The sequence below is a fragment of the Chironomus tepperi genome, unplaced genomic scaffold, assembly GCF_022539635.2.
Source record: "Chironomus tepperi strain 1889 unplaced genomic scaffold, CSIRO-AGI_Ctep_v1 contig_137, whole genome shotgun sequence".
In the NCBI taxonomy this organism is placed as follows: Eukaryota; Metazoa; Arthropoda; class Insecta; order Diptera; family Chironomidae; genus Chironomus; species Chironomus tepperi.
Window position 1 is genome coordinate 233,558 of NW_027226259.1, and position 11,992 is coordinate 245,549.

Sequence of the window (11,992 nt, forward strand, 5' to 3'; positions counted from 1 at the left end):
AAACTGAAATGAGGAATTAGTTAGCTAAAGTAAATTATTGAAGATATAGAGTAATCTTTATTATCTTTTTATACTTGTTGGCAAATTTTACATTACTTTATAATAATACGATGTGTATTATATCAGAAATATAATATATTTTTTAGTTGAGCGTTAACATTTACTAAAAATGTACACGATTTACGTCTTCCCATTGTCTTTAACAAAAATAAGTCATTGCTTCTTCATCATCATCTGTCTTACTAACCCTCCCATCCATCAAAATTGTATTTTAATTATTTGCTTTGTTATAATTTCTTTTTTTGTATGTTCTTTTAAGTCTTAGAGATTTAAATCTAATTGAAAGGTTAAAAGTTTCATATTTTCTTTCTGTTTCACAATAAAGTTACTGCAAAAAATTACTACAATTTGTATTTTGTAAGTGCTTAAGAAATAACTTTTTATTATTATCGTGCTTTTTGTGGTTTTTTTGCTAAAAACATTTTGTTAAATTTTTCAAATTTTCTTTTTTTTATGTCTTAAGATTTTTTTTTTGTTTATATATCAAGGAGGTTCAATCTTCCAACATTATGTCATGAAATCGTACGACTAACCACATTATGACTCATATTCACAAAAGAAGAGAAAGAAAAAATTTCCCTAGATGAAATTATTGATTGTGGAAATGCCAATGCTTTTTTTTTCCTCAGTTTTTTGCCCCCACTCAGCATTTCCACAGTGCTCTTGGCACAAGTTTTCGCTTGCTCAAGCTTTTCTACACCTTAAAGCCTTTCGAGACATACCAAATGGTTTGAATACTTAAACTTTTTCGATGATACTTTTAAGCTCGAAGATTTTGTGCCACTTTAAAGTCACTCGGGAGAAGGTACCATGAAAATTCTACATCATTGAATGTTCTTATGCTGAATATATATTGCGTGCATGTATCGACAAAAAGCCATTAGGGGTTAAAGATAAAAATCCTTTGCTTAACATAGCTGATCGAGATGGAAAAATACTGTATTAAGCCACACGAAGTAGTCTATCAAGATTGTGTCGTTAAGAAAAAGGAAATTTACAGTTCAAGGTTGTCAATACAACTTCTTATTAATGATTTAGTTCTAGGCAAGCTGTTTGAAAGTAAATTGATGTAAAGGGGTTGTTCATTTAGCTGATTAAGGCATAATCGCAAGATAAGAAATTCTGTTCATGTGATTCATTAACGCTAAGAGACTAGCCTAACTGCAATATATTATATGTAATCCCGAACAGCACACCGGGATGTCATCTTGTTATCGATAAGATGTGCGTGGGTCATCGCACTGTGCCGATCCGGCCTACTATAAGTTAACTCTAGGATAAACTCGAAAAGCTCATCCCGGACGCCCCTTAACACAGATTGATTTCAATTCTCATTATCCAAAAGTGACACAAAACTTCAGATTCTCTCGCAATCAAAATAAAATGTATGTCATGTGTGTACAGCTTATATAATTTGGCATTTGCTTTGAGGAATAATGACATTTGAGGATTTTCTTTTGAATTGTTGAAAATCATGGCATACTTTGAGCAATTTCTGGTTCTCTCTTTTCTTGGAATCAGACAATTTTTGATCAAAGTAAACTTGTTTGAAAAAGCATTTTTTGCGACTTGAAGGAAATTGTGAATTTTGGTAATATTAAGGCAAGCAAAATGATAATAATTGAGCTACTTTTTTGTGATAAAAGTCATAAAATGCTAATCCACGATTCAGTAATAAATTGTATAGAGTATTAGATACTCGGAAATCTTAGAGATTTACTTCATGGCCCTCGGGTTATTATCCAAAATTTAACTTTAAATTCTTCTATAAATTCATCTTAGAAATATCTGAAAACTGACCTCGCCTCTTTACTGCCAAAATTAAAATTTTATTTTCAATTAATCTTCGAATTGCGTTAATTATATTAAGTAGGTATTTATGCCTTATTGCACCACAAACGAAAATACTTGAATTTTGATTTTTGAGCAAGTTTCAAACTTCTTTTACTTTTTGTTAATCCTAAGAAAATTTTTGTTAACCAATAATCCACTAAATTCCAAATTTATGTCGTTTAAAATGTATAAAATTTTGATTTGTTACTAAGAAATGAAGTTTTTTTTTTCAATTTAATTAATGTTGTTTCTTTTATCTCGTTTTTTGTTTCGTAATTGCTAATATGTTAAATTATTTCAAGTCTAATACTGACGGAATAGTGAAATCCTTCTGTTCACTCAACATCTTCGCATGCTCCTTGCATGTATTCAACTTTTTCTCCTTCTTTACAAAGATTTTCTTATGAATAAGGTATCGTATCTTGCATACACAGCAACATAAAATATGAACAATAACAACAAAGAATATTGCACCAACGCAAACGACAATTGTCTTTCCTGGCTTCTCCCAATTCACTAAAGGATAAATGACGGTGTCGTTTTGACGATCTGTTCCACCGCATAAGTAGTAAATTAATGAAAAAATTGAATATGCCAATCCCAATCCAGCTATAATGAGAATGTAAAAAAAGAAAAGGTACAGATACATAAAATTACATTAGGAGGGTCGGAAAACAACACTCGGAAAAATGTTTATAATGGACGTACTTGAGAAATATAAATCTGGATCCATCCTCACCGGATGACCAACCAGCAACAGGTCAGCAAACATTATTACAGCCAAAACAGTATGTACGAAAAAGTTTATCAAGTCGAATGTGTCAACCTCTACGGAGAGTATAAAAAGGAAGAAAAGCCATAGGAACATATAAATTACATGATTTTTGGGTAAGTATGTAGATGTATGCAAATTACCTGGATTATAAACAGTTGTCCAGTACAAGAATGTCCTAAAATTAAAGAATAATTAATGAGGTAAAATAGAGCGAGACATGATGATGCCCGGACGTGTACGGATACAAAAAGCTAGTTCCTTTGAAATAGAATATTCTCACCACAAGTTGAATCTCATATCAGAGATAATCAGAGAAGCAACCGTTATTTTTCGAATATTTGAATTATCCCAGATTTAAAAACCTTTAATTTTCGGATTAATCATGCAGATTAGCTATGGAATTACAATGTTAAATGCTTTGCTCACATTTTTTGAGCACTGTCCAATCATTCAGATAAGCAATGAACATCACACTCAGTAATATATTAGAGACAAACTTTTCAAGTGAGAAAACGAAAATTTCGAAATCTTTCGAAAGTAGAATGCCCCAATATCGAAAATGATACACAGCTCTATCAATTATTGAGTCTACTATGCTTCATTGGTTTAAAAACCAGTCATGCTGAAATCTAATAGAGAAAATTGTCGCTCGATAAAAGAGGAAGAAATTTTGGATTGAGAAACTGAGAAACTATACTTTTTGCATAAGCACATCCATAATATATCAGTTTGTGTAGAACGAGAATAAGAAACGTACACAATAAATGCATAAACGGTTCCAACAGAATAACAAATCCAATAAAATTGTTGTACATAGCCAACTTTTGTCTGCAATACGAACTCATAATCGCGATTATTATCCATTAAAGCCTTCGTGCAAATTACAGCGGAGAGCCAGCCCTATTAAAGAAATGAGAGTGAGTATGAGGAATAATTTAGATGCTATAAATAACAATTTTACATCGTCGTCATTATCGACTATGGATATATTGTCTTTTTATGTTAAACAGAAGAAAAATAATTTAATAAATAAACGTGGCTTTTATGCCACAAATCCTCTTGAAATAAACATAAAAAGGTATTGGATATATGTACCTGTAAAACACAAATCAAAACAGTCCAATGTGTCAGATAGATCCACCATTTTGCATAATGGTGCTCAAACTTTTCTCCACCTCTTCCGATTTCGATGACGGAGCACACGATCATGGTTAGGAAAATTATGGCACAGATCCAGCGATAGAACAAGTAGAGCAGCAAAACCTTTTTGTGACTTTGCCATTGTGAGATGTGCAAGCTAGCAATGTCTTCAGTCTTTAAGCCTGAACTCAGTCCTTTCCACAGTCTCGTAACCATGTTTTTCCTATCCATTTTTATCGTTATGTATAAAAAGGAATGAAAATATTTTTTTTGTGGATTAAATAAAGAGCTTCGGGAGCTTTAAGAAGAACAAATGATTATATTTTTTTGTTTTTGTTACTTTTAGATACACAAACAAAATGGAAATGTTATTGCTATGATGGTAATTATCGCTATATAATTATTTATATACTGAAATCGTACAATCTCTTTTTTTTTACTGTTAAACCTTCCATGGCATTTGAAAATAATTCTTGAATAATTTCATAAATTAACCATTCAGTTGCGATAAAAAATTATTCATTATTATTATTATTGTTTAGAACAAAAAGTTTGCGATAAAGCAATTAAAGAGCAATTTCGCTCATGGGCATGATAATAACTGATAGAGCAGTACATACAACTTTTGACACCAATTTTCTGATGAGAAAATGTGATTACTCTCGTTAGACAATTGGTGCTATTATCAGTGCTTTGTCTTTTTTCTGTTTTTGATTTATTGTGAATGGTTTGTGAAAATTGTTGTGTCTAGGTCCTCATTCTAACCTCTCCAAATTTTGAATGAAATAATATTGAAAAATTTCGAATTTGAAGGGATTTTTACATCACTGGATCTTTCAATTCTCAAACTAGACGTTATTTAACATTGAAAGATCAATGAAATGACAAGCATACAGCTTATTTGAATGGAAAATTTCACGAAAATCAATATTAAGAAAATTTGTAAACAAAGATTTTTGAAAATTGATTTATGACGCAAGAAGCTCATTTAAGAGGACATAAAGTATTGTAGATCATGCATTATCAATTTTATTGCCAATTTAAAACTTTTTAATAGAAACCACATGCATGTGGGATATGCAAATTAAGATTTCAATTTATGTATATAATAGCTAATTTTTTGGCAACATCATTACCATTTATTCGCTGTCAATGTACCAAAAAAATTGCTCATCTAAATGTAACAGTATTAATATTTTTTTATTTTTTTGTAGGAAGCGAGGATTCATTGCTTCGAGAAAAAATTATGTTTATGCTTGGTTCTTATAACGCGTAAGCTGGTTTAAGTCATTCAAACGGAACTTGAACATGGAATTTGCATTTACTTCCAACGCGATGAACAATGATACTTGAATTATTTCAAGACGTGTTGTGACGGATATTCAGAGTGGAAGAAAAAATTGCTGGTGTCATAATCATTACTCAATTCATCCTGGATTTCACTAAAGAGAACAGCACTCGAATAGTGAAGAATGCAAATATTTAAAGAGCATCAATAGCACTTCCATTCATGAGAAAAAATGCGCTCTGAACAGGTACTTAATATATAATAATATAGCACTAAACTACATCCGGTTAAATAAATTATTCTAGATTTAAGTTTAATTGCTTGTTATTCAAATATTCATCCAGTCTGTGTGTCATGTTCTGTCAAAAAAAATACAATTTTTTTTATTATTTATGAGGGAAAATAACAGGTGACAAATTAAGTTTATCTAAAATCAGGAACGTCAATCTACATACGTGTCATCTGTTCTTTTTTTTGGCTTGATTTTGGATAAACGTTTCAAGAGTAATAAAACAAAAATTGGACGTGTTACTTAATGGAGACGGAAAATCTGCAGAGCAAATAAAATAAATTTTACTGCAGGCTGTTTTGACAGCCGAATGCCATAGCTTAAAAGAAAGAATAAAAGAGATAAAAGTCATCTCCAAAGAGATTCCATTGATTTTCTTTTATATCAAAATCAGGACAGTTCCTTAAAATCTGGAACAATTGTGTAATATCCTCAAGTCTTTATTGACTTGGAACTCTATATAAAAATTTAAATGCTCATGTAGGACATCCAATTTTATGATATGTGTGAAAATGTGTTAATCGACCTCAAACTCTATCAATTCTTTTCAAAAAAATTGTACATTAGGGATGTATGTCATGAGTCATGTCTCGTACTGAATGTTCATATTTTAGCAATTCTCTTCGCATTATCAAAGGTCAAGTGCGACAGAGATAGAGATAGAGCATTGAAATGCATGAAAAGCTCAAGAATTTTTCAATTCAACTAAATTGATAGTTTTTGCGGATACTTTAAAAATTCTCTAGAGAGTCTTCATGCTACTCGTTATGTTTATGTTTATGAACAAAACAAAATATATCGGAAGCTACATCCAAAAAGTTTAGATTCCGCATTTTCGCTTTTATTTCTCAGAAATTAATTCAATAAATTTTCAAATGCCATGCTAGGATGAAAAGTATATACGATTTATTATTATACTACATTATGTGACAATTATTTAACGAACTACACATATGTTGGCATGAATGAACATTAATGATATGCTGGAAGTTCATATATATTTAAATTTAAATTTCATGTTCTGCTTAATTTTCAATGAGTCAACGATATTGTGACGTGTTCGATGGGAAAAAGTTAATGGAGAATTTTTCGGCAGTGACTGAGACGAATTTTTTGGAAATTAATGAATTTATGATAGAAAGAAAATCCGCCCAAAATGAAAAAGATACAAGCCATGCTCTACATACTAACATTGAGAAGCTTCTAAATTTAGTTAAACTGCCTAAATCAGCAGTTCGCAACCTGTATGCTGCGGCACAACAGAGAGCCACGAACACCATCTCATGTGCGTTTTCGGTCATGGCCTCTCAATAAGATGTGCCACGCCACACAGGTTGTCCACCACTGGCCTAAAGCATGAAAGTTTCAAAGCTAATGCACACATTTCCTCAACATTCAATCATTATTAAGTCAGTCCATAAAGTTAAATTTTGTAATTTACTAAATTCTCACGTTTTATGTCAGCCTTAAATGTACTGAACCAAATACTGAATAATAAATCCCTTTGTTCAAAATGATACACTCGATATTCAGTGCTTAATATTCCACGTACGCATCACATCCAAGTTAAATTACGAATTATTAAAGATTCGACCCAATCATTTATAATTTTTCATGAGAATGTCAAATCCCTTTTATCGACCCGAATAAAAAAAATCTGCCATAACCTTCAAATCCATTTTTTGTTATGTGTCAAAAAACTCGTCCGAATTGTCAATTATGATTTGGAAAATGTAAATGGCTTTTTTGGTGATCTTAAAAATTCATACCTTCGATTCAATTGTGAGGCTTATGAATGTAAAATATTCAAGTCTTTTACCAGTGAGAGACAATTTGTAAAAGAAGAAAATCCTCGATTTCTTATCGACTTAACATTTGTCATGATGATAAAGAAGTTGGCGTGGATGTAAATTAAATAGAAAGGCACAACGGAGGAAGTTTAGGAACTATGGATTAATAATTTGAAATTTGAAAAGTTTTCAAACTTTTGTTTACTTTTGGAAAACTTAATTCTTCTTGAATTCAAGCCTTTAAAAGTGGATCTGCTTGTCATATTATCGATCTTTGCATTAATTATGACGAATATAAATTGATACTAGACAAGATTCAAGATCCAAAACAAGCTTAAAAGTTCAACTTTCAAATCAATGAATTTGAAAATTTCTCTTTTAAACTCAAACTTCCAGCTGCTTTAAAATACAGTTTCTGTACTAAATTTAGATCCAATATCTACATCCATAGTTATTGCTAGGTTGCATGGGATGTATGTGTCTATAAGAAAGTTCATAAGTTACGAGCTTTTCATTGTGTTTTAGAATATACATTGAAGCTTCCTTCCGTATACATTCCATAATATATATTGAAGGGTATACTTGCCCTTTTTGTGTTTTGCATACAATTGTTAAATAAAACAAAAAAGGTTGGTTCCTAACGCAATTTTTTGCGACAGTAAGGTTACGATATGAATTTTGCACAATCTTTCCTTCCTTTCCAATCAGATAAAGAAGAAGAAGAGAAATGGGAAAGAATAACAAAAAAAGGAAGAGAAATTTCTTTTATGGAACATTCGCACGAGATAATATGAAAATTATTCAGTCCGTTCCTTAAAATATAGAGGAAGTCAAAGTATTGAAAATTTGATTTGTACTTTTAACGTTTCTGGGGCACATGCGGGAGAACTTCCTGATTTTTTTTTTGAATAATTTAATGTTGGAATCAAATATATATTTATTCTGGATTATTCAGTTCCCTCACATGTGTATTTAATGTTATACAATTTATTCAAAAAGTACATACGTAAATACAAAGATATAACCATAATAGCCTTAAGGAATGTTCTTCTTTCATATCGCTCTTATGTCTTCCGCTCGAGAACATGTAATTGCACAATTTCCGCGAGATGTTTTCTGCTTTTTGTGCCTTTATGCATATAAAAAAGGCAAAAGAACGTATGTATTTTGGAATTATGGGCACAATTACGAGTGAGAATATTACTTCAAGTATTCCGTGCATTCCCTCCATCCTCAAAATACAATTTTAATGATATTTCTTTTTACAAAATGTCTGCGCTTAGAACTTCCTTATTTTTTTATGTAGCACTTGAAACATTGTATTACTTAACAAAATTAGATGCTGTCCATTTACCAAATAAAATCATTAAATATTTTATTCCACGTAATTAAAACAAAGAACCATTCTACTTGTTTTTTTTTTGGTACTTCCTTAAATTGCGTTTTAGGTCGATTTCAATGGAAAACGGGAAGAAGAAATTGAAGCGAATTTAATTACTTTGAAACTTGTTTAGCACGTCATTACAAAACGTACATTTTTCATTATGCTTTATAATTTTAGGAAGCCTTTTTGTATTATAAACTTTTAATAGCCATATGTATGTTTTCACAATGGGGCTACTTTCGTTGTACTTAAAATGTTGTTAAGGACTTATGTATGAGTTTTGTGTTTTTATAATAGGAACAAGAACTGAATTTCTATTGTAAATATTCTATGGAAAATTTAGTTTTAAGGATTTTGAAATTAGGCTGATTTACCACGCTATTTTATGAGGGTAATTCCATTATGATGTGAATTTAAGTGGGTTTTCTATGAATATAGGCTTCATATATACTCAAATTATGTTGCTATGCATCTAGACCACTCAGATGCTCAGGCTAATTTAGAATCTAGATTTATTCTTTAATATCAATATAAGTTTGCATCTTAGCAAGCTTTAAAGGATTCCCCGATTACTCAATGGATGGAGTATGTGACTGGAATATTTAAAGAACCTGGTTCAATTCTCATTCATTGATAACTCTTTCTAAAATGTTCAATATTTGAACATCAAATTCAAATTCAAACATTCCTCTTCCATTATTTAATTTATTCCTACTCACATCTTCCTCATATAAATCTTTAATTCTGTGATGTCTTTGTAGTGTAGAATCAGGAATATAAAGCTTTATGTAGACGAATTTGCCAGAGCAAGAGCAAGGTCTCTGTAGCTGATTTAATAGGGAAGAGAGTGAATAATTATGTAATCCTAGCTTATTATGAGGACGTGGGTTCGATTCTCATTTGTAACCGACCATACCAATCGAATGGATTGTTGCACTTAGAATCAGGAATTGTTAATCGATAGATTTAGCTTTAGGAGTTATAATGTACTTGCCATTAGTCTGAAGGACTAGCAAAGCAAATAAGCTACCGGTAAGGCAAAAGAGCCCCGTATAATGTTCTTAATGCTACACAAATTCAAACATCATTTATGGAACAAACTTTGTAAGTAAATGAGCACATGTCTATAATTAAAAAACTTCGAAAAAGAAATCCATAATTACTGACTATTAAGGTTGAATGAATAATTTTTAGAAATCACAGCACAAAATTCAAATGAAATGGAAGCAGAGAAAAAAAGGCTAGGCTAAATGTGACCCACATTCACGTAAACTTCTATAAATAATGTCCATGACTTATATTAAATTGTTCATCCGTTTACTATCAAGGATGGAAAGCCTACAACTTTTTATGACATATTTAGAGCAATTGTTCTACGCAGTATGTGAAAACTTTTTCAATCCCCGGCAAAAAAGTTTGGACTTGATTAGTAAAGTTCAGTCAATTTTCTATGAGCTTTCCACTTTTATAGGTTCTGTTTTAATTAAATTCAAGTGCTGTAACTGAATGAGGTAGAAAAACATGAGCAGGAATAAAATATATCCTTATATAAACACTCGACTACTATCTCAGGATAACCTTGAATTTCAGCACTGGCAAGAGACTCATAAAAGTCTCACTTGGTAAATATTGAGGCTTTATTATTTCATCATAAATGTTAATTTAAGAGTGTGTTACCTTTGCTTACAGATTTCCTCATATATGTAAATATGCACAAATGGCATGAAAAATTTTTTGTAAAAAATCACGATTATTATTATTGCTGGTGCTGTTGAGGTAATGTGTGCATAAATATCATGTGAGAAGTTGTGCTCCACTTATCACACAGAGCCAATACACATACAGACGCACATGTTATAGCATTCTAGAGATTATGACTATTCTTTCTTTCTTTTTTTTTATGTGAGAACGTGTATATCCAGGAAGAGCATGGCGAAATAAAAAAATCGAATATTTAAGGGCGGTTTCATGACGGAGAAAAAAACGGCACATGTGGATATAGATGTATGGAAAAAATTGTGGAAACCAGGAGGCAATATGATTATAAATTTTAAATGAACAAATTTTTGTTGTTTTTTTCTTCTCATGCCGTTTTTTTTTGTGAATGGGTCGAATTGGATATGATGGTGCATTTATCATCATGCGCAAAAACAAAGAAAATATTCGGAATAGCCAAAAAAAAAAGTTATGCTTCAAAAAGTATAAACAACGTTTGTTAAGCAAATAAACAACATTTTAGGTACATGATACATGCTCAACATATCCAAAAAAGTACATAAATGTTTTGCCATTAACACCGAAAAGCTGTACATAAAATTTCAATTGAATATTGATTGTATGGCAATAAAGATTTTTGATGCACATGAAAAACTTTTTTTTTTTTTATAAAATGCTTCCAAGCTACAAGGTCACAAAACATTTCATACGACAGGATGGGCGCTCCCAAATGAAAAAAAAAGTGTATGTGAAGAGCAAAAAGAGCGAGAGCGTAGGATAGTTGGATAGATGAAAATGAGTAATGCGAAAATTTTTATATATTTTCTAGATGTAGAATGAAAATGAAAAAAGTTATAGATTAAAAAAGATTTTAACTTTTTCGGCTCGTCATGTTGCGTCACTTCATACATTCCGATTGATGTTTGCATTTTTTCCGATTTTTTATTATATTTTTTTGTACACTTGAATAATCACAAAATGAACTGCTTTACTTTTTTTCTTTAATATCACAAGAACACGAAAAAAAATTATTTTTTTTGAGCAATACACACTAAAAAAGCACAAAAGCTAGGCTTTAAAACCCTTTTTCTTTATATTGACACAAGCTTTGAAGCTTCTTTTCTTCAAATAAGGCAAAGGAATGCAAAAATTAAAAAGAAATTTTCTTGTCGACTCCTTTTTTCCTCCTTTTTTTAAGTATATTGAATATTCTATGGTGCAGTTTTAAAATTTACATACTTCAGATCTTTCTCTCCCTTGCATACTGAGAGGAGCCGCAAATGAAACTGAAAAGGACTTTTCGAGATTTCATCGTATGTATTTGTATCCTTTGCTGTGTTCTTTTTTTCACATCTTTTAATTCCCATATTTTCTCATTTTCTCGCGCATGCACAGTTAAATGTTGAGTAGTGCTCGAAAGCATGGCTTTCAATGTCAAGTACACCAAAACAACAAACTCCGATGTTAAATGTCTACAAAATGTTATGTTAGGGATTCACAGTTTTTCGGTGTTTATTTGACGACTTTTTTGTTTTTGTGTTGGATGCATTCAATGCTTGAGAGAAATATTGAGACAGGAAGAGAGTAGACACTCTCAGAAAAATCACAACATTACTCATTTATGTTGAGATTTCCTTTTTTGTGTATTTTATCCATTGTCAGTGAAAAAAAATCAGAGACATCCTACGCATCCTCACCTGAGTCCCACGAATTCTTT

General features: G+C 31.1%; 1 protein-coding gene across 2 annotated transcripts; it reads right to left on the bottom strand.

Annotated features, from left to right (window-relative positions):
• Positions 1-34: 34 nt before the first annotated feature.
• hbt (headbutt) lies at positions 35-11,555 on the bottom strand. 2 transcript variants are annotated; one of them, XM_070636741.1, is made up of 6 exons: positions 11,515-11,555; positions 3,764-4,031; positions 3,426-3,568; positions 2,809-2,843; positions 2,602-2,721; positions 35-2,502 (listed from the first exon to the last, which is right to left on the bottom strand). In XM_070636741.1, exons 2-6 carry the CDS (start codon positions 4,022-4,024, stop codon positions 2,186-2,188), a joined length of 876 nt encoding a protein of 291 aa, XP_070492842.1. In that variant the 5' UTR covers positions 4,025-4,031; positions 11,515-11,555; the 3' UTR covers positions 35-2,185. The 2 variants fall into 2 exon arrangements, with proteins under 2 accessions (XP_070492842.1, XP_070492841.1); XM_070636740.1 differs by having other exon boundaries at positions 11,152-11,544.
• Between the last annotated feature and the right edge of the window lie 437 nt (positions 11,556-11,992).